The 23,274-nt window shown below is 48.2% G+C and overlaps 1 protein-coding gene across 4 annotated transcripts in view; it reads right to left on the bottom strand.

The window, feature by feature from the left end:
- dock5 (dedicator of cytokinesis 5) overlaps window positions 1-23,274 on the bottom strand; it is a 150,382-nt gene that overhangs the window by 37,642 nt on the left and 89,466 nt on the right. For all 4 annotated transcript variants that reach the window (XR_013889829.1, XM_080217153.1, XM_080217152.1 and 1 more), the window contains 13 exons: window positions 22,632-22,812; window positions 21,586-21,683; window positions 20,998-21,087; window positions 16,993-17,093; window positions 15,212-15,346; window positions 12,343-12,454; window positions 10,697-10,767; window positions 9,955-10,061; window positions 8,642-8,778; window positions 7,993-8,088; window positions 4,962-5,060; window positions 3,896-3,990; window positions 913-991 (listed from right to left, as the gene is read on the bottom strand). Coding sequence is in view for 3 of the 4 variants with exons in the window: in XM_080217153.1 (XP_080073279.1) it covers window positions 913-991; window positions 3,896-3,990; window positions 4,962-5,060; window positions 7,993-8,088; window positions 8,642-8,778; window positions 9,955-10,061; window positions 10,697-10,767; window positions 12,343-12,454; window positions 15,212-15,346; window positions 16,993-17,093; window positions 20,998-21,087; window positions 21,586-21,683; window positions 22,632-22,812 (1,401 nt within the window). In the remaining variant the exon portion in view is untranslated. The remainder of the gene's footprint in view (window positions 1-912; window positions 992-3,895; window positions 3,991-4,961; window positions 5,061-7,992; window positions 8,089-8,641; window positions 8,779-9,954; window positions 10,062-10,696; window positions 10,768-12,342; window positions 12,455-15,211; window positions 15,347-16,992; window positions 17,094-20,997; window positions 21,088-21,585; window positions 21,684-22,631; window positions 22,813-23,274) is intronic.

A 23,274-nucleotide genomic window follows, 5' to 3' on the forward strand; every position in this document is an offset into this window, starting at 1 on the left:
ACCACTGCCTCCAAGCACAGCAATCGGTATTCACAATCCTGTCAGTTCCTCCCCGCTTTCCTTTGGTGAGGTACAAAGGAACAAGGCCCTTCGGCCTTCCAAGCCATGATGCCCTAATTAAACTGAAAAAAACCTTCTGCCCTTACCCAGTCTTATCCCTCTCTTCCCTCCCTATTTATGTACCCATCCAGGTGCCTCTTAAATGTTACTCGTGCCTGCTTCCATCACCTCCTCTGGCAGCACATTCCAGGCACCCAACACTCTCTGTGTGGAAAAACTCCCCCGCACATCTCCCTTAAACTTTCCCTCTCTCACCTTGAACCCGTGCCCTCTTGTAATTGATACTTCCACCCTGGGAGAAAAAGCCTCCGACTCTCCATCCTGTCTGCGCCTCTCACCATTTTATAGGCCAGGTCTCCCCTCAGCCTCTGTCTTTCCAGTGAAAACAATCCCAGTTTATTCAACCTCTCCTCATAACTGACACCCTCAAGACCAGGCATCATCCTGGTGAACCTTCTTTGCACTCTCTTCAAAGCCTCCATGTCTTTCTAGTAGTGTGGTGACCAGAACTGCACTCAATACTCCAAATGCGGCCTGACCCAAGGTTTTTATCGCTGCAACAGGATTTGCCAATTCTTGTACTCAATGCTCTGGCTAATGAAGGTAAGCCTTCTTAATCACCTTGGTCATCTGTGTTGCCACTTTTAGGGAACTGTGGACCTGTACGCCCAGATCCCTCTGTATGTTGATGTTCCGAAGGATTCTGTCATTTACAATTCACACCGAAATTTGATCCTCCAAAATCTTGTAACCTTGCTTTTGCCTTTGAGCTCTGAGAGACAATGCCACCTGCCCCACCCCCACCCCTTCTCCAGGGGAGAAATCCAAATCCCCCCACCCCAACTCACTCACCTGTAACTCAAAATTGGCTTGGTCGAGGAATAGTTTGTTGAGGACAGCTGCAAACTGGTGGATGGCTCGAAGGAAAACCCTACAGGAAGAGAAAGACATTGAGTGAAAGGCGGCCAAGATTGAGCATTACGCAGCCTTGGACACACCTTTTTATTCATTCTTGCTGAAAGGAGGTGCTGTTGAAACTTTTCGTCTTCTACTTATCAGGACAAATGCAAGAATGCCACATTTCAAACAATAGAGGGAGCTGATTGGTTGGTTGAAGCATCTATGATGACATTGTGCCTTTAAGAAAGGTCTTTGTGTCATGTTTCCTGCGCAGGATTTTTTTAAACAGTGATTTCAATTTATTGGTGCCAGGCAAAAGGCGGGGAATTATCGGCCGGTTAGTTTAACGTCTGTGGTAGGTAAAATGTTGGAATCCGTCATTAAGGAGGAAATTGCGAGGCATCTTGAAGGGAATTGCTTGATAGGGCAGACGCAACACGGTTTCATTAAAGGGAAGTCGTGTCTGACAAATTTACTGGAGTTCTATGAGGATGTGTCTAGGGCAGTGGATAGAGGAGAGCCGGTGGATGTGGTCTTTCTGGATTTTCAGAAGGCGTTTGACAAGGTACCTCACAAGAGGTTATTGCAGAAGGTCAGGGGACATGGAGTTGGGGGTAGGGTGTTAGCGTGGATAGAGGATTGGTTGTCAAATAGGAGGCAGAGAGTGGGGGTCAATGGGTGCTATTCGGATTGGCGGTTGGTGACTAGTGGGGTGCCCCAGGGGTCGGTGCTGGGGCCTCAGCTATTTACCATTTATATAGATGATCTGGAGGAGGGAACCGAGTGCAGGGTGTCGAAATTTGCTGATGACACCAAGATTGGGGGAACGGCAAATTGTGCGGAGGGTGTGGAGAGTCTGCAGAAGGATCTAGATAGGCTGGGCGAATGGGCCAGGAAATGGCAAATGGAATTTAATGTTGGCAAGTGTGAGGTGGTCCACTTTGGTAGGAAGAATGGTAGGAAGGACTATTACTTACGTGGCGAAAAACTGCAGCAGGCGACGGTGCAGAGGGACCTCGGGGTCCTTGTGCATGAGTCGCAAAAACCCAGCTTGCAGGTGCAGCAGGTGGTCAGGAAGGCGAATGGGATGCTGGCCTTCATAGCGAGGGGGATTGAATATAAAAGTAGGGAGGTCTTGCTGCAGCTGTATAGGGCATTGGTGAGGCCGCAGCTGGAGTACTGTGTGCAGTTTTGGGCGCCGCACCTGCGCAAGGATATTTTGGCCCTGGAGGGAGTGCAGAGGAGGTTTACTAGGCTGATACCGGAGTTGAGGGGATTGAGCTATGAGGAGAGGCTGAATAAACTAGGCTTGTACTCGTTAGAGTTTAGAAGAATGAGGGGAGATCTCATTGAGACGTATAAGATGATGAATGGGATGGATAGGATAGAGGTGGAGAGACTCTTCCCGCTCAAAAAAGACAGTAGGACTAGGGGGCACAGCCTCAAGATAAAGGGGAGGCGGTTTAGAACGGAGTTGAGGAGGAACTTCTTCACTCAAAGGGTGGTGAATCTCTGGAATTCTCTGCCCGTTGAAGTGATGGAGGCTGCCTCGCTAAATATTTTTAAGAAGCGGGTTGATGGGTTCTTGATAAAAGAGGGGATTAAGGGTTATGGGGAGAGGGCGGGAAAGTGGAACTGAGCCACGACAGATCAGCCATGATCTTATTGAATGGCGGGGCAGGCTCGAAGGGCTAGATGGCCTACTCCTGCTCCTATTTCTTATGTTCTTATGTTCTTATGTTTGTCTATAATTGAGAGCCCACACGTTGATACTGCAGTAGCAAAATTGATCCGAATTGCTGTAATTCCTGTTTTAATCTGGGCTAATGCAGTATTTTTTTTTATGTTTTCCCCTGGGATTTTTCAGAGTGGGGTTTGATTAGCTTGATTGACAGGAAAGTCATGTGACTGAGTGGGCCTTGGCTCAGCTGTTGCTTAGGAATTTAGGTAGAAGCTCTCTGTCTCCCTCTCTGGAAATTGGAGACTGGCACCTGCCAGAAAAGAAGTCTGTTTCTTTGACATTCTGCTGTTTGATGATAGGTCTTTCTCTGGAAGCCACTGTATGAGATTCAGAAGACAGATGTCCTTCTGTATCTCCGTTCAGAAGTGTTAAAAGGCTGAAAGCCGAGCACTCACTTCATGTTTTCTGAGGAGCGATTTATATCTGTGGGGATATTGCTTAAATTGGAACTGATAGAGATAGGCTAGCAGTTAAGAATTATAACTTATCCTGTTGAAATATTTCAACTGGTAAAATTTCTGCTCATTCAATTTTTATATTTTAATTGTGATGTAAAATTAAATTTGTTTTCATAAAAGCTTCCGAGTGGGTCAATAGAATCAAACCTGGAGTGAAACACTAATGCCAAAATCAATAGAAGTTGGGGTATATGCTCACTTCTGAATATACCTTGGAGTTTCTGATCTGGTCCCTAACACATTGCCATTGGAGAGAGCAATTGGGAATTATAGACTCCCCAAGTTCCAGGGTAATTCTAGATAAGTCTTGGACACAATCCTTTTATTTGCACAGAATGGATATGAGTGTCAATTCGAGTAGGTATAAATGAGCCACATCACCGATGATCTTTAATTGGTTGTTAGTGTAGCTATTGGCGCACTCAATATTGTTCAGTAGTGCACATCCCACAGTGGAGGTTACATTTTGTTTCGCAAGCGTGGGATGGCTTGAGGATGGAAGGTCATCTTGGGGTCAAAGGTGAATCCTTTCGCCGCCCCGCCAAGGTTAACAAAGAGACTGCCTTTAATGTCAGACTGCTGCCAGGATGTTGGGGGGGGGGGGGGGCGGTGTTACCCACTGGTATATGCGCAGAATGATGGCTTGTTGTAGCCAACTTGAGATGATACACTACCTCCAATATTTTGGTTCCTGGGATCATACTCTGCTCTCTTTTCTTCCTGCACATCCACCTACCTGTTCTGCACCATATTCATCACCATCCAGTCCGAGGGATAAACATTCTTCCCGATGAGATCCTTGAACATGATGAACGTCTCCATCAGAAAGTCCTGGGAAGAAAACACACGAGACCCAAATCAGTTTTCAAGCCTTCAAGGTGTTAAAGGTGAGCTTGATGATGCCAGAACGTTTGGCAATTAGCTTGAGGCCGGGGCAGAGCCCATCTGACATTCAACCAGAGACATTTCAAATCGGAATGTGCTTTAAGTACAAGGGGCATTCTTTCGACTCCCTCTACTGGTACATGTGCGTCTGTGTGTGCATATGTGTGCATGGGAGGCAATGTCTCTGTCTCTCTCTCTCTCAAAAGACGTGGTGAAGGTTCCAGAGCTGGGAAGCCTCAGGACATTGATGCAACATTCAAAGGAGCAATCGCAGCAGGTGTTAAAAAGCTGCAAAATCCAGCATCACGGCACACAAAGCAAGTATGCTGACAAGTCAAGAAGAGGATGTATGTCTGTGGGTGTTGGTTGACTTGGAACATCAGAGAAAGCTAGCTGTTAAGAATTACACCGTATCAGATTTGATTCCTGTAATTGGAAAAAAAATTGGAAAATGCCAACTATTTTTGCTATATTCTAACTACGTGCTTAAATAAACTTGGTTTGGTAAAAGCTCCCTAGTGGATCGCTTGAATCGTACCTGGAGTGAAACATCGTCCACCCACCAATGCCGAAATCAAATGTAAATCTTAGGGTCTCGGCTAACTTCATAAAACATCTTGGAGTTTCTGGCCTAGATCTTAACACACTGTAAGAGGAAAAGGGACTGATCTGTTGGCTCTGATTGGCTAAGGTGTTACCAAGCAGAAAGCAATGGGGGTGGCATGGTGGCTAGCCTTTCACCCTCAGGGACCCACGTTCGATTCCTGGCTTGGTAAAAGCTCCCTAGTGGGTCACCTGAGTCATACCTGGAGTGAAACACTTTATTCTCACCAATGCCAAACTCAAATGTTAAACTTAGGGTTTACGATAACTTCACAAAACACCTTGGCAATTCCAGCCTGGGTCTTAACACTTACAATGACATCGTGACGCGTCTTGAAGGTGTTGATGTAGTGTTTATAATGGCTGTCTTCCATTTGGTTGAGGATGGCAATCATACAGGCGATGAAAGGGCCCTGTAGGGGGAGGCAGAGAGGGAGTCAGTGTCCTGTCAAGACCCAGTGGAGGAGCTGCCCTTCCCATCACCCACTGGAGGGAGATAGATTCTGCCACCTAGCGAGCAAAAGGGGGAGTGCCAGAGGAATCCCTCTGGCACCACCACCTGCAAGTTCCCCTCCGAGCCACTCACCATCCTGACTTGGAAATACATCAGCCGTTCCTTCACTGTCGCTGGGTCAAAATCCTGGAATTCCCTCCCGAACAGCATTGTGGGACAACCCACAGCAGCAATTCAAGGGAAGCGGGAGGATGTTGGAGCAACTTGCACACTCTCCACGCCAGGGGAAACTCCCAATACATAGAAACTAGAAGCAGGAGTAGGCCATTCGGCCCTGTGAGCCTGCTTTGCAATCATCAAATATCCTGATAGCCTCTTCCCCACCACCCCCTCCCACATCCCATATTCCTTAAGCCATAGAATCCCAACAGTGCAGAAGAGTCCATTTGGCCCATCGAGACTGCACCGAATCGCTTACAGATTATCTTACTCAGGCTGCTGCCCTGTCCTATCCCCGCAACTGAACACTATTCCTGACCTGCACATCTTTGGATACTAAGGGGCAATTAGCATGGTCAATCCACTTAACCTACACATCTCTGGACACGAAGGGACAATTTAACATGGCCAATCCACCTAACCTGCACACCTTTGGACACTAAGGGGCAATTTAGCATGGCCAATCCACTTAACCTACACACCTCTGGACACTAAGGGGCAATTTAGCATGGCCAATCCACTTAACCTACACACCTTTGGACACTAAGGGGCAATTTAGCATGGCCAATCCCCCTAACCTACACATCTTTGGACACTAAGGGGCAATTTAGCATGGCCAATCCACCTAACCTGCACATCTTTGGACACTAAGGGGCAATTTAGCATGGCCAATCCACCTAACCTGCACATCTTTGAACACTAAGGGGCAATTTAGCATGGCCAATCCACCTAACCTACACATCTTTGGACACTAAGGGGCAATTTAGCATGGCCAATCCACCTAACCTACACATCTTTGAACACTAAGGGACAATTTAGCATGGCCAATCCACCTAACCTGCACATCTTTGGACACTAAGGGACAATTTAGTATGGCCAATCCACCTAACCTGCACATCTTTGAACACTAAGGAGCAATTTAGCATGGCCAATCCATCTAACCTACACATCTTGTCCTTCTCTTGTTTGACAGCTGACAGTCTTGAAAGGACTTCATTAGAGAGAGAACTGTATTCAATTTGATGATTAGCCATGATCGTAATGAATGGCAGAACAGGCTCGAAGGGCCGAATGGCCTATGCCTGCTTCTAGTTTCTAAGTTCCTCGGACTGTGGATGGAGGGAGGGGATGGGCTTGTGAACACAGAGGTTAGAGGTCGGATCGAGGAAGAACACATTTGCTGAAGTTTAAAACAAAGAGCAAAGAAAAGTCCAGCACAGGGACAGGCCCTTCAGCCCTCCAAGCCCGTGCCGATCATGATGCCCAAACTAAACTAAACAATAACCCTTCTGCCTTTACTCGGTCCGTATCCCTCTCTTCCCTCCCGATTCATGTACCATCCAGACGTCTCTTCAATGTTGCTCATGTTCCTGCTTCCACCACCTCCTCTGGCAGCGCGTTCCAGGCACCCACCCACTCTGTGTGAAAAACCTCCCCCACACATCTCCCTTAAACCATCCCTCTCTCACCTTGAACCTGTGTCCTCTTGTAACTGACCCTTCCACCCTGGGGAAAAAGCCTCTAACTATCCACCCTGTCTGTGCCTCTCATCATTTTGTAGACCAGGTCTCCCCTCAGCCTCAGTCTTTCCAGTGAAAACAATCCCAGTTTATCCAAGTCTCCTCATAGCAACACCCTCGAGACCAGGCAACATCCTGGTGAACCTTCTTTGTACTCTCTCCAAAGCTTCCACGTCATTTTGATAGTGTGACGACCAGAACTGCACTTATTCACCAAAGTTCCTTAGACAGCACTTCCAAACACACGACCTCTACCATCTAGGACAAGGGCAGCAGACACATGGGGAACACCACCACCTGCAAGTTCCTCTCCAAGCCACTCACCATCCTGACTTGGAAATATATCGGCTGATCCTTCACTGTCGCTGGGTCAAAATCCTGGAATTCCCTCCCTAACAGCATTGTGGGACAACCCACAGCAGCAATTCAAGATGGCGGCTCGCCACCACCTTCTCAAGGGGCAACTAGGGATGGGCAATAAACGCTGGCCAGCCCGCGACGTCCATGTCCCATGACTGAATAAAAAGTAAATAAATGCGGCCTAACCAAGGTTTTATATAGCATGGTTTGCTAACTCTTGTACTCAATGCCCTGGCTGATGAAGGCAAGAATGCCATATGCTTTCTTGATCACCTTGGCCACCTCTGTTGCCATTTTTGTGGACCTGCACGCCCAGATCCCTCTGTACGTGAATGTTCCTAAGGGACCTAGCATTCACAGTATAATTTACGCCTAAACTTGGTCCTCCAAAAGTGCATTGTTTCCATCTGGGACACTATCTGGAAAGTCTGAATCCGTGAGCGGGGCTACGCTATTGCTTGACTGGTCTGAGAGACTGAAGTCCTAATTTTGACTCAAGCCCAGTATTCGAGATATTTATTCATTGTGGGTATGTCTGAAGGGTAGTGAGGCGAGTGGGAAACTCCTAGCATTCGGAGTAGCCTGTATGGCCTCCCCATCCTCCAAACTGTGTCAGCTCACGCTGGTCTGGATTAAACTCCACTTTCCACCCAACTGGACAGTGAGGACTGGCTGGAAGTTCCATGAAGATATCATAATTTCTCAACTGCGTATTGCCTTATTGTGGCTTTGAGATGGAGGGAGAGTCGCGGAGGACAATGAAGGAGTGGGTGGGGAACGTGGGACACTCACGACCTGGCTGGCTTGTCGATCCATTCCGATAACAGTACGATTAATCCTCCTCAACAACCTCTCCATGATCAGCTGGATGTGAACTTGCCGGGGTCCCTGGAACGGAATGAGACATTGGGCAGCATGGAGTGGCGTCTGTTACCCCCCCCACAACCAACTTGTAAACCATCCAACAGCAATCCCCCCTTTCCCATCCCACCAATCTTACCACTACCTCTCTCTGCAATAATTGTCTGAACACCCCCCCCCGTACAATTTATTCATTAGTTTCCTAATTAGGCTGACGTTAACACTGTTAATGTAATGAAGTTAATGTGAAAATCCCCTATTTGCCACACTCCGGTGCCTGTTTGGGTTACATTGAGGGAGAATTTAGCACCTAAGCAGCGCATCTTTTGGACTGTGGGAGGAAACCGGTGCACCTGGAGGAAACCCACGCAGACATGGGGAGAAGGTGCAGGCTCCGCACAGACAGTGACCCAAGCCGGGAATCGAACCCGGGTCCCTGGCGCTGTGAGGGGCAGCAGTTCCAACCACTGTGCCAACCATAACGTGTAAATGGGATTGTCTCACAATCGCGCAGTCCCTTGGGCTCGGTGATGGGCTGAACGGCCTCTGTACACGCCAGGTCAGAGTGCGGGATACTCACGATATCGTTGCGGTCCAGCACCTGCAGGATGGAGCTCAGTAAGTGCGCACAGGCCTCATGGTCGGGTTTGCTGGAGTTGTCGTCCAGCTGGCCACTCAGTTGGTCGATCATGAGAGGAAGGAGGATGTCTCTGCATTCTGTCGGAGCAAGGCCAAGATTGAAACACTCTCCAAATATACTCAACATCCGGCTCTCTCTCCCAGACTTCACACAGTGCTTTTCACTCACACCCCCTCTCCCTGAGCACACACTCACTCTCACCCTGTCTCTACCTTTCTCTCTCCATATCGCTCTCTCTATCTTTCATTCTATTTCTCTATTTTTCCCTTTATCTCTGTTTTACTCTCTCTCTCTGTTTCCCCCTCTCTCTGTCCTTCTCTGTCTCACTCTCTTGCTCTCTCTCTCTCTCCTTCTCCCACTCTCTGTAACAGGTATGCCCTCTCTCTCTTTCCCTAAGGCTGCCATGCATACTTTCCACTTCTCCCTCTCTCTGTTCTTCTCTCTCCCTCTTTCTCTGTAACTCTTTCTCCCTAACAGTTAGCCTCTCTTTCTCCCCCTCTCCTTCACCCTCTGCAACTCTTTCTCTATAATGCCCACCCCTCTCTCTATCTCTTTCTCTGTAACTACCACTCTTTCTCACTCTCTCCTCTCTCTGCATCTGTCACCCTCTCTCTGCATCTCTCTGGTAAATGGGTGCAGAGTGCAGAAAAGATTTACTAGGATGCTACCGGGACTTGATGGATTGAGTTATAAGGAGAGGTTGGATCGACTGGGACTTTTTCCCCGGAGCGTAGGAGGCTGAGGGGTGATCTTCTAGAGGTCTATAAAATAATGAGGGGCATAGATCAGCCAGATCGTCAGTGCCTTTTCCCAAAGGTAGGGGAGTCTAAAACTAGAGGGTATCGGTTCAAGGTGAGACGGGAGATATACAAAAGTGTCCAGAGGGGCAATTCTTCAACACAGAGGGTGGTGAGTGTCTGGAACAAGCTGCCAGAGGTAGTAGTAGAGGCAGGTACAATTTTATCTTTTAAAAAGCATTTAGACAGTTACATGGGTACAATGAGTATAGAGGGATATGGGCCAAATGTGGGCAATTGGGATGAGCTTAGGGGTTTTACAAAAAATGGGTGGCATGGACCAGTTGGGCCGAAGGGCCTGTTTCCATGCTGTAAACTTCTATGACCCTCCTTCTCTCTCTGTATCTGCCACCCTGTCCTGTAATGCCGTCCTCAGCCTCAGTCAGGGAGCAGTGTGGTGCAGTGGGTCTATCGGCAGTGCCTGGGTCATGCCAGGGGCTGCACTGCTTCACTCACCGGGCTGTCTGAAGAGCTCACTTTCCACCACCTTGCACATGCAATTGAGTTTCTGCCGGACCAGCTGGTAATCCGGGATGCTCTGGATGAACTTGGTGAAGAGGACACTGCACAGGGAAACAATCGGGAGGACAGAAAGCAAATTACGGTTAACGCAAGTCAAAAATCACATAAGGGAGAGAGAGAAAAAGCTGTTTGCATTCTCTAACCGGGTGGTGGAAGCGGTATGGGGAATGCTGACAGGATCGATATATAGTGGGATAGTATGGAGTCGACGGGCTGAAGGGTCTGATTCCAGAATGGCAGCGGACTGAAATGGGAAGTCTTGTTGGTAGTTCAAAGAACAAAGAACAATACTGCACAGGAAACAGGCCCTTCGGCCCCTCAAGCCTATGCAGCTCATTGGTCCAACTAGACCATTCATTTGTATCCCTCCAGTGCCAGTCTGCTCATGTGACTATCCAGATAAGTCTTAAATGATCCCAGCGTGTCCGCCCCCACCACCCTGCTTGGCGGGTACATTCCAGTTTTCTGGTTTCCAAAGGTTTTCTCAGCCCAGAAAAGGGAGCCATGGTGAGGCCCACCATGATCGAATAGCCTCAGGATGGGAGTGGGCGCTTCCAGACATGACGGAAGGAGTCAGACCCCATGGGTTCGAATCCTGGATGCGTGCCTGCTTGGCGTGGGGGAAAGTGGGTGCTTATACACAGTGCTGAATGGTCAGGGGTATCTTCCGGCCTACCTGAGTTCAACAGGGTCAAACACCAGCATCACATGGTTAATGATGGCGGGAAGGTACTTCAGCGCGGCACCCTGAGAATAGCAGAAACAAACATTTACCAGAAGGACACAACACTCGGACTCAGCACCCCTTGTGGCAGGAGGTCACAACAACCACACCTGCCCTCTGTGCAAACTTGGGTTGGTTACAGAACTCTGTATCTAAACCCTGTGCTGTACCTGTCCTGGGAGTGTTTGATGGGGGGGACAGTGTAGAGGGAGCGTTACTCTGTATCTAACCCCGTCCTGGGAGTGTTTGATGGGGGGGACAGTGTAGAGGGAGCTTTACTCTGTATCTAACCCTGTGCTGTATCTGTCCTGGGAGTATTTGATGGGGGACAGTGTAGAGGGAGCTTTACTCTGTATCTAACCCTGTGCTGTATCTGTCCTGGGAGTATTTGATGGGGGACAGTGTAGAGGGAGCTTTACTCTGTATCTAACCCCGTGCTGTACCTGTCCTGGGAGTGTTTGATGGGGGGGGGGACAGTGTAGAGGGAGCTTTACTCTGTATCTAACCCCGTGCTGTATCTGTCCTGGGAGTGTTTGATGGGGGACAGTGTAGAGGGAGCTTTACTCTGTATCTAACCCCGTGCTGTACTTGTCCTGGGAGTGTTTGATGGGAGACAGTGTAGAGGGAGCTTTACTCTGTATCTAACCCCGTGCTGTACCTGTCCTGGGAGTGTTTGATGGGGGACAGTGTAGAGGGAGTTTTACTCTGTATCTAACCCCGTGCTGTACCTGTCCTGGGAGTGTTTGATGGGGGACAGTGTAGAGGGAGCTTTACTCTGTATCTAACCCCGTGCTGTACCTGTCCTGGGAGTGTTTGATGGGGAGAACAGTGTAGAGGGAGCTTTACTCTGTATCTAACCCTGTGCTGTATCTGTCCTGGGAGTGTTTGATGGAGGACAGTGTAGAGGGAGCTTTACTCTGTATCTAACCCCGTGCTGTATCTGTCCTCGGAGTGTTTGATGGGGGACAGTGTAGAGGGAGCTTTACTCTGTATCTAACCCCGTGCTGTATCTGTCCTGGGAGTGTTTGATGGGGGACAGTGTAGAGGGAGCTTTACTCTGTATCTAACCCCGTGCTGTACCTGTCCTGGGAGTGTCTGATGGGGGACAGTGTAGAGGGAGCTTTACTCTGTATCTAACCCCGTGCTGTACCTGTCCTGGGAGTGTTTGATGGTGACAGTGCAGAGGGAGCTTTACTCTGTATCTAACCCCGTGCTGTACCTGTCCTGGGAGTGTTTGATGGGGACAGTGCAGAGGGAGCTTTACTCTGTATCTAACCCCATGCTGTACCTGTCCTGGGAGTGTTTGATGGGGACAGTGTAGAGGGAGCTTTACTCTGTATCTAACCCCGTGCTGTACCTGTCCTGGGAGTGTTTGATGGGGGACAGTGTAGAGGGAGCTTTACTCTGTATCTAACCCCGTGCTGTACCTGTCCTGGGAGTGATTGATGAGATACAGAGACTCCTTTTTCCAAGTTACGCACTAATGTAACAGGCATAACATTCTGAGGGAGTACAGAAGATCAATGACAGGCTGATTGGAGATAGCAATGTGGGAGTGATGATGTCTCTCTGTAGACAACAGCCATCCCCGCACTGACCTTAATTTTGACTGATTCTTCCAACGGCCTGTCCATCAGGGAGTTAAATGAAAGGAATAATATCCGGATGGATTCATAGAACTCATTGTCACCTTCCTGTGTCCCATAGATCCTGAAAGAGAGAACGCAATGGTGGGAGCTCTTTTGGGGAACCTTGCTGTTACGTGTGTTAATCCTCTGCTAAAACCCCAACTAAACCCTCCTCACTGACAACAAGGCGAACTAGAATTAAACAATATCTGAATTAATTAGCCTCTGCGACTAGATCTGAACTTCCTAACTCACAGACCACAATCTCTAAGGATAGGCAACAACACCTCCTCCACGATCATCCTCAACACCAGTGCCCCACAAGGCTGTGTTCTCATACCCTACTATGCTCCTTATATATCTATGACTGTGCGGCCAAATTCCCCTCTAATTCGATTTTCAAGTTTGCTGACGACACCACCGTAGTGAGTCAGATCTCAAACAGTGACGAGACAGAGTACAGGAATGAGATAGAGAATCTGGTGAACTGGTGCGGCAACAATAATCTCTCCCTCAATGTCAACAGAACAAAGGAGATTGTCATCGACTTCAGGAAGTGTAAAGGAGAACATATCCCTGTCTACATCAATGGGGATGTAGGAGAAAGGGTCAGGAGCTTCAAGTTTTTAGGCGTCCAGATCACCAACAACCTGTCCTGGTCCCCCCCATGCCAACACTATAGTTAAGAAAGCCCACCAATGCCTCTACTTTCTCAGGAGGCTAAGGAAATTCAGCATGTCAGCTATGACTCTCACTAATTTTTACAAATGCACGATCGAAAACATCCCCCCCGAACCTCCCACCCCTCACTTTTAACTTGTGTCCCCTCGCAACTGACCCTTCAACTAAGAGTAACAGCTGCTCCTTTTCCACTGTGTCCTGGCCCCTCATAATCTTGTACACCTCAATCAGGTCGTCCCCTCAGTCTTCTCTGCTCCAACGAAAACAACCCAAGCCTACCCAACCTCTCTCCATAACTTAAATGTTCCATCCCAGGCAGCATCCTGGTGAATCTCCTCTGCACCCCCTCCAGTGCCATCACATCTTTCCGATAATGTGGTGACCAGAACTGCGCACAGTACTCCAGCTGTGGCTTCACCACAGTTCTATACAACTCCAATATGCCCTCTCTGCTTTTGGAATCGATACCCCGATTGATAAGGGTGAGTGTGAAATATGCCTTTTTCACCACCCTATTAACCTGCCTTTCTGCCTTCAGAGATCTGTGGACAAACAGACCAAGGTCCCTTTGTTCTTCAGAACGTCAGGATGCTGGGATGGAATATTAAAGTCATGAAGAGAGGTTGGATAGACTTGGGTTGTTTTCTCTGGAGCAGAGAAGACTGAGGGGTGACCTGATCGAGGTTTTAAGATTATGAGGGATGTGGACAGAGTGGATAGGGAGCAGCTGTTCCTGTTAGTTGAAGGGTCAGTTACGAGAGGACACAAGTTAAAAGTGAGGGGTGGGAGGGGGATTTGACAAAAACATTTTACCCAGAGGGTGCTGAGGGTCTGCAATGTGCTGCCTGGGAGGGTGGTGGAGGTGGGATGCCTCACATCCTTTAAAAAGTGTCAGACGTTTCATAGCATACTTCCTTGTTAAATTACTCCTTCCAAAGTGCATCACCTCACTCTGTTCAGGGTTAAATTCCATCTGCCATTTATCCACCCATTTGACCATTCTGTCTGAAATCCAAGGAATACAGACCCAATCTTTCCTCATGTGGCAGTCCCTCCATACCCAGGATCATCCTGGTAAATCTTTTCTCCAATGCCTCGAGTGGATAATATACCTTTCCGCAAATAAGGGGATCAAAACTGTCCACGGTATTCGAAATGTGCCCTCACCAGTACCTTTTAATACAGAATGGTCAAATGGGCAGATAAGTGGCAGATGGAATTTAGCCCTGAAAAGTGTGAGGTGATGCACTTTGGACGGAGTAATTTGACAAGGAAGTATATAGTGAATGGTATGACACTGGGAAGTTCTGTGGGACAACTGGACCTTGGCGTGTTTGTTCACAGATCGCTGAAGGCAGAAAGGCAGGTTAATAGGGCGGTGAAAAAGGCATATGGCACACTTGCCTTTATCAATCGGGGTATCGATTCCAAAAGCAGAGAGATCATGTTGGAATTGTATAGAACTTTGGTGAGGCCACAGCTGGAGTACTGTGTGCAGTTCTGGTCACCACATTATAGGATGTGATGGCACTGGAGGGGGTGCAGAGGAGATTCACCAGGATGCTGCCTGGGATGGAACATTTAAATGATGAAGAGAGGTTGGATAGGCTTGGGTTGTTTTCATTGGAGCAGATAAGACTGAGGGGGCAACCTGATTACAAGATGATGAACATGGACAGAGTGAGAAGGTGTTCCCCTTAGTTGAAGGGTCAGTTACGAGGGTTCAAGGTGAGGGAAAGGAGGTTTAAGGAGGATGTGAGGAAGAACTTTTTTACCCAGAGGGTGGTGAGGGTCTGGAATGCGCTGCCTGGGAGGGTGGTGGAGACGGGATGCCTCACATCCTTTAAAAAGTACCTGGATGAGGTATTTGGTACGTCATAACATTTTAGGCTATTGGCAATTGCTGGCAAGAGGGATTCGCTGAGCAGTCAGGGCCTGTCATGCGTCGGTGCTAACTGAAGGGCCCCTTCTGCACGATATCTTCTGTGATTCATTGATTTTATATGAGGTAGTGCGGTGGGGTGTCCCAAAAAGGGTAGGAGGTGCGATGATTTCTGGCTATAACAGCCCAGGGCCTCTGAGGGTCACAGCTCAACCAATCCCTGCTGAATCGAACCCCCTCATCCCCGGGTGGGCCTCAGTGCTGACGCTTCCTTACCTCAGGTAGAGTTGCCTCGATTGGATAATGAAACGGAAGATGTATTTTAGCCCCTTCAGAGCAGAGAAGAGGAGGTCCGTTTTGTCTGCATTCTCGGCATTGGACACATAGTAGTTTAGCACCTTGGTGAGCTTTCTGCAGAGGGGAATGTGAGGGGAGAGGGAGATCAGGCGGCCATCCTGAAGCACCACAGAGAAACATAGTCGATACCACGTGCCTCACTGCAGTCATCTCAGCTTCAGATGCAGCGGGACAGAGGCCCCCCCCCCACACACACACACACACACACGCACACACACACACGCACACACACACACACACAGGGAGACAGGGGCCCCCCCAACTCACACATAGGGAAACAGTGCCTGCCCACCTCCCCCCACCAACACACACGATTACAGGCCTACACACAGGCAGACAGGGGCCTTCATTTCTCGAAAGCCTGCCGCTAAGGAAAGGAAAGTCTCACTTGAATCTTGCCCTAGGAGCGTTGGCACTGGTCAGTACCAGTGCAGTTCCATGCGGTGACCAGCAATGTCTGTCCCCCCATCACTAGCCACCCCTTGAGCCTCGGGCCTAACTCCCACTGAGATTTCACAGACACACGCCAATGTGAGCTCATTTACATCACATTTACTGGATGTGAGCATCACTGGCCAGGCCCAGTAGTTATTACCCATCCTTAGTTGCTCCCTGAGAAGGTGGTGGGTGAGCCGCCATCTTGAACCCACTGCAGTCCGTGTGGTGTAGGTACTCCCACAGTGCTGTTAGGGAGGGAGTTCCAGGATTGTTATTGGACATCAGTCAGTCTGTGTGGTGTAGGTACACCCACAGTGCTGTTAGGGAGTGAATTCCAGGATTTTGACCCAGCGACAGTGAAGGAACGGCCGATATATTTCCAAGTCAGGACGGTGAGTGGCTCGGAGGGGAACTTGCAGGTGGTGGTGTTCCCCATGTATCTGCTGCCCTTGTCCTTCTAGATGGTAGAGGTCGTGGGTTTGGAAGGTGCTGTCTAAGGATGAGTTGCTGCGGCGCATCTTGTAGATGGTACACACTGCTGCTACTGAGTGTCGGTGGTGGAGGGAGTGAATGTTTGTGGATGGGGGGCCAATCAAGCGGGGCTGCTTTGTCCTGGATGGTGTCGAGCTTCTTGAGTGTTGTTGGAGCTGCACCCATCCAGGCAAGTGGGGAGTATTCCATCACACTCCTGACTTGTGCCTTGTAGATGGGGGACAGGCTTTGGGGGGAGTCAGGAGGTGAGTTACTCTCCACAGGATTCCCAGACTCTGACCTGCTCTGGTAACCACAGTATTTATATGGCTGGGTCCAGCTCAGGTGTTAGTCAATGAATCAAACCTTGGCATAAAATATCCCAACTGAGACCCCAGCAGAGATCCACTGGGGGATGGTGGAGAGGGGGGAGAGAGAGGGAGCTCAAGAGAGGTTGGGGGTGGGGGGGGAGAGAGAGAGAGAGAGAGACAAGAGATGGAGAGCTAGAGAGAGAGCTAGAGAGAGAGAGAAGAGATGGAGAGCTAGAGAGAGAGCTAGAGAGAGAGAAAGGAATAGAGAGAGAGTGATGGAGAGATAGGTAGAGAGAGAGAGGGACAGACAGAGAGAGGGGGAGAAAGAGAGAGAGAGAAAGAGAGAGAGATAGAGAGAGAAAGGAAGAGAGAGAGAGTGATGGAGAGACAGGTAGAGAGAGAGAGAGAGACAGGGAGGGAGAAAGAGAGAGACAGAGAATGGTTGGTTTTCAGGGCACGTCCCCCTGCAGTTATACTCACACATAGGCAAGTGTTGCGCTGAAATGATTGGTGATGTAGGTTTCGAGAACAGGGTTAAAGTGTTGGAATTTGATATCGGCAATCAGGGAGATAATAAATACCTGGAACAGAGAGAGAGAGAGAAGCAGTGAGATTCAGAAGCTACTGGGGAATAAGACTAAACAACGTAGGGAGATAGCGTACAGAAGGCAGAATGCTGGGACTGTATTGTTACAACAGTCTGGGGCTTACTTCAGTATTTATTGTGCCCAAGGGCGGCACAGTGGTTAGCACTGCTGCCTTACAGCGCCAGGGAGCTGGTTTGATTCTGGCTTTGAGTCGCTGTGTGGACTCTGCACATTCTCCCCATGCCTGCGTGGGTTTCCTCCAAGTGCTCCAGTTTCCTCCCAGATTCCAAAGATGTGTAGGTTAGGTGGATTGGCCATGTTAAATTGCCCCTTACTGTCCAAAGATGTGCAGGTTAGGTGGATTGGCTATGCTAAATTGTCCCTTAGTGTCCAAAGATGTACAGGTTAGGTGGATTGGCCATGCTAAATTGCCCCTTACTGTCCAAAGATGTGCTGGTTAGATGGATTGGCCATGCTAAATTGTCCTTTAGTGTCCAAAGATGTGCTGGTTAGGTGGATTGGCCATGCTAAATTGTCCCTTAGTGTCCAAAGATGTGCAGGTTAGGTGGATTGGCCATGCTAAATTGTCCCTTAGTGTCCAAAGATGTGCTGGTTAAGTGGATTGGCCATGCTAAATTGTCCCTTAGTGTCCAAAGATGTGTAGGTTAGATGGATTGGCCATGCTAAATTGTCCCTTAGTGTACAAAGATGTGTAGGTTAGATGGATTGGCCATGCTAAATTGCCCTTAGGGTCAGGAATTTACTGAATATGTAGGGTTATGGGGATAGAGCATGGGTGGGATTGTGGTTGGTGGAGGCTCGATGGGCCGAATGGCCTCCTCTTGCACTGTACAGATCCTATGATTCTAATACATCCCCTCAGCCCCCTCGGGGTGCACAATAAAATTGGGCATTAAGAAACAGTCTCCAAAAAACTTGCAGCGTGACTGTGCCAAAGTGTCTCGCAGCCAATGTCACACCTTTGTGATTGAAGAATCATGGTAACCAACATGAAGATTCCACACACAGGCACACAAAAAAACACCCCAGCATTGCGAGAATGACCTCCAGGGCCTGAGGCTTTTATTGGAATGTTAGTTTGCGGGATGAATATTGTCCTGGGACATTGGGATGAACTCCCTTGCTCATCCAACAGATCCTCCCACACACTCACTGGAGTCACACGTAGGCCGAACCAGGCAAGGATGGAAGATTTCCTTCCCGAAAGCACATTAGTGAACCAGGACAAGTTTTTCAATTGCCATCTTGGAAAATGTCATCCGATACCTTGTTTATTCATCGACTATTAATTCCCCGCATTGGAGATTTGAACCCATGTCCACAGATGAGAGAACCTCTACAGTGCAGAAGGCGGCCATTTCACCCATCGAGTCTGCACCGACCACAACCTCACCCAGGTCTTATTCCCACAATTTACCTTGCTAATGCCACTAACCAACACATCCCGGGACACTAAGGGGCAATTTAGCATAGCCAATCCACCTAACCTGCACATCTTTGGACTGTGGGAGGAAATCCATGCAGACACAGGGAGAACATGCAGATCTGCACAAACAGTGACCCAAGCTGAAATTGAACATGGGTCCCTGGAGCTGTGAGACAGCAGTGCTAGCGACTGTGGCCACCGTGCCACTCAAACTGCCCAAATGTGCCACCATGCCGCTGGACTTGTAACCCAATGTTCTGGGTTACTTGTCCAACGATATCACCACAAAACCACCATATCCACATGACTCTTCTCCCGCCACTCTCTCACGTGAGTGGGGAGTCTCCCACCTGTTTTATATTTGAAAGGGTTGCAGGTGGCTTCAAGAGCTATTCTGGTGACAATGGTGTCATTTGGGTGCTGGCACTGGCTGTTGTTTTTCATTCAGTTTTGCAATCCATAGAGCAGAGACAGCAGCTCCTCAATAAAACTCATTGTGTGTTAGATTGAATCTACACGTGCAATCCCAGTCTTTTGCTTTTCTGTTAAAACCCACACTCTCCCACCTTTCCCCCACATAGTTAGGACATTATAGGAAGAAAATTTATAATGGGTTGGGATTTGGTTTCAATGAAAAAGAAAATCCAAAGAGAAAAATATTGAGAGTCTTCGGATTTGGCTGGTTGAAGGCAGGAGGGAAACAACAACGTGATTAAACGACCAGATCCAGGGAGAAGTAGGAAAAAGCTCCTGGTGTGATTTTAAAAGAGAAGGTTTTTCAGATAAGAGCGGGATTAGATTCCAGGCTGCATCAGGTACGAAGCACAAAGAACAGTACAGCACAGGAACAGATCCTTCAGCCCTCCAAACCTACACCAATCATGAGATCTAAACTAAAACCGTACGTACTCCGTATCCTTCCATTCCCATCCTATTCACGTATTCTTCTAAATGCCCCTTAAATGCCGCTATTGCACCTGCTCCCACACCCCCCCGCCCCGACACCATGTTCCAGACAGTCACCATCCTCTGTGTAAAAAAACTTACCTCGTGCATTTCCTCTAAACTTTCCCCACACATCTTAAACCTGTGCCCTCCAGTACTTGACCTTTCTACCCTAGGAAAGAGCATTTGATTATCCACTCCGTCCATACTCCTCATAATCTTGTAAATGTCTATCAGGTCGCCTCTCAACCTCTGTCATTCCTGTGAGAACAAACCGAGTTTCTCCAACCTCTCCCCATAGTTAATATCCTCCACACCAGGCAACATCCTGGTAAATCTTTTCTGGACCCTCTCCAAAGCCTCCACATCCTTCTGGTAGTGTGGCAACCAGAATTGTACACCATATTCTAAATCTAACTATAAGGTTCTGTACAGCTGCAGCATGACTTGCCAATTTTTAAACTCAATGCCCTGGCTGATGAAGGCAAGCATGCCTTATGCCTTCTTGACTACCTTCTCCACCTGCATTGCCACTTTGTGATGGTGGACATGTACACCCAGATCCCTCTGCCTGGTAATACTCCAAAGAGTTCTACCATTTACTGTATAACTCCCACATGCATTGGACCTTCCAAAATGGTATATTAAAAAAGAGTGGATGCTTTGCTGTATGGATGGGGCCATTTGAAAAAGAACCACATTAAAGCAATGGTCTCCAGATTAAAAAAGGGAGTAAAAGAGTAAAATACTGGGCAGTCTTGACTCACTGGTGACTACAAGAGAAGTGAATCAATAGCATGCAAGGGGCCCTTCAATTTATCACCTATACCATCCCTAACTATAGACACATTCAGGAGTGTTCAACCAGTGCTGCCCCATCACGCATTCACACCTAACAGTCCCGACTTGACCCTTGCAATGTGGTTCAGCTTCTCACAACGATTTTCAAACGCCACCATCACACCTTCTCTTCCCCTCCGAGGAGAACGGTCTCTAGGGGTAAGCACAGCTTCTTCTCATTTTTTCCAGATAGCTCCCCACCCATCTCCGCGAGGGGCAATTCAGGACGGGCCAATGAATGCTGGCCTTGCCAGCAACGCTCTCATCCCGTGAATGAGACAACAAGGGCCCAGTGGTACTATTCATCCAACCAATGTTCTGGGGACCCGGGTTCAAATCCCGCCACGGCAGATGATGGAATTTGAATTCAATATTAAAAAAAAATCTGGAATTCGGAATCTACTGGTGATCATGAAACCATTGTCAGAAAAACCCATCTGGTTCCCTAATGTCCTTTAGGGAAGGAAATCTGCCGTCCTTACCCGCTCTGGCCTACGTGACTCCAGAGCCACAGCAATGTGGTTGATTCTCTACTGCCCTCGGGCAACTAGGGATGGGCAATAAATGCTGGCCCAGTCAGCGACGCCCATGTCCACAAATGAATAAAAACAATGAATATTAAGAAAGAATATTCAAGTAGCGGCAGGCTGAACTGCTGGAACTTACCAATGCATCGAAGACCAAAAAGTCGTAAGTGTCGCTTTCCGAAGTTTCCATCATTATATTGAAGAGTGTATCGAGGGTGTCTTGTAAAAACTAAGAGGAAGGGAGATTGGGAAAGGGTTAATACTTCGAGAAATTTACCATCTCTCTCTCACTCACACACTGACATATGCGGCAATGGTGGCACAATTGTTAAACTCCCTGCTTGGGTCACTGTCTGTGTGGAGTTTACGCATTCTCCCTGTGTCTCTTGTGGGTTTCCTCCAGTTTCCTCCCACAGTCTGAAAGACGTGCTGGTCAGGTGCTAAATTCTCCCTCAGTGTAACCCGAACAGGCGTGTGGCAACTAGGGGATTTTCACAGTAACTTCATTGCAGTGTTAATGTAAGCCTACTTGTGAAACTAATAAAAATTATATCACACAGACACATACTCTCTCTCTCTCACACAGTTTAGGTGGATTGACCACGTTAAATTTCCCCTGATGTTTATTAAGGCTGCCACATTCCTTGCGGATTTATTAATGAACTGGATTGAGTTTCCCCACTCGCCCCCATGGTGGGATTCGAACCCATGACGCTGGGCTGCTTACCTTTACAATCTCGCTGCCATCCACTTCCATTAGCCGCCTGAGGTTCTGCTCGATACTCTGGTGGCTGCTCCGCCAGTTTAACAGGCCCAGTAAATCAACTGTCAACACAACACACATGCTCTGTATCAATACATATCCAAAGAGACAACATTGCATTTTAATAGCACCTTCTGCTACCTCAGGCTGCTCCAAAGCACTGCAGGCCCACTGACCAACTTTCCAAGTTCAATCACTATGACACTCTGGGGATCTTTTACACAGCAGGATTCCATAAAAAGTAACGTGTTTCTTTTTGAGACTTCATTCATGGGATGTGGGCATTTATTACCCATCCCTAATTGCCCCTTGAGAAGTGGTGGGTGAGCAACCATCTTGAACCTGCTGCAGTCCTGGTGTTGTAGGTACACCCACAGTGCTGTTAGGGAGGGAGTTCCAGGATTGTTATTGGACATCAGTCAGTCCGTGTGGTGTAGGTACACCCACAGTGCTGTTAGGGAGGGAGTTCCAGGATTGTTATTGGACATCAGTCAGTCCGTGTGGTGTAGGTACACCCACAGTGCTGTTAGGGAGGGAGTTCCAGGATTGTTATTGGACATCAGTCAGTCCGTGTGGCGTAGGTACATCCATGCCATTGGTAGGGAGGGTTGTTTGTCCATTGTATTGGTTTGATTTGAAGACTGTAGATATTTTTGTCCAGGGTTATACATTATGATGATTGTTTCTCGTTTGTAATTGATAAAAGTCCTTACTAATTTACTTACTGTACATGTTAACTATACTCTTAATTAAACTTTGTTTGGTGAAAGCTCCCTAGTGGGTCATTTCAATCATACCTGAAGAGGAACATATCATGTTCACCCTAGCCAAATTCAAGAGGCAAAACTTATGGTTCAGGTAAAACACTCTGAAGCTTCCAACCTGAAGCATGGGGCTAAATTCCACACTGGCAGTATTGGGAGCTCTTGAAAACACGTCAATGGACACTACTAACACGATCGCAACTCAACTATGCAACCAGATTTGGCCCTATTGTGTTTGGAACATACCGTTTTGGGTCAGCTTGGTCGAACACACCAGAGTTGCGATCTGAAAGCTGTCTTTGATGATCGATAGGCTGGTCGAATGGTGAAAGCCCTTCCCGAACTCCCTATCTCTCAGCTCCTGCTCTTCCTTGGTGCTGGGTTGCGTGAGGTAACACCTGGCATCTTCCGCTTTCTTCGTGTCTCCCTGGCGATGGGTCAGAGGTTAGTAGAATGGTTTTTCTTTTTGAGCCCCGTATCTAAGGAAGGACGCGCTGGCCCTCAGTGAGGGTCCAGAGGAGGTTCACGAGAATCATCCTAAGAATGTTAAAGGCTTGAAATATGAGGAGCGTTTGAGGACTCTGAGTCTGTACTCGATGGAGTTTAGAAGTTTATAAGTCCATAACATACAGGAGCAGAATTAGGCCATTTGGCCCATCGATTCTGCTCCGCCATTCGATCATGGCTGATATGCTTCTCATCCCCATTTTCCTGCCTTCTCCCCTTCAACCCATTACCAATTAAAAATCTATCCAACTCCTCCTTAAATGTACTCACTGTCCCAGCATCCACCACACTTTAGGGTAGCGAATCCCACAGATTCACAACCCTTTGGGAGAAGTAGTTTCCCTGTTTTAAATTTGCTGCCCCTTATCCTAAGACTTTAACC

The sequence above is a fragment of the Carcharhinus amblyrhynchos genome, chromosome 34 (genome assembly GCF_965287045.1).
Source record: "Carcharhinus amblyrhynchos chromosome 34, sCarAmb.v2.hapA, whole genome shotgun sequence".
Taxonomy (NCBI): Eukaryota; Metazoa; Chordata; class Chondrichthyes; order Carcharhiniformes; family Carcharhinidae; genus Carcharhinus; species Carcharhinus amblyrhynchos.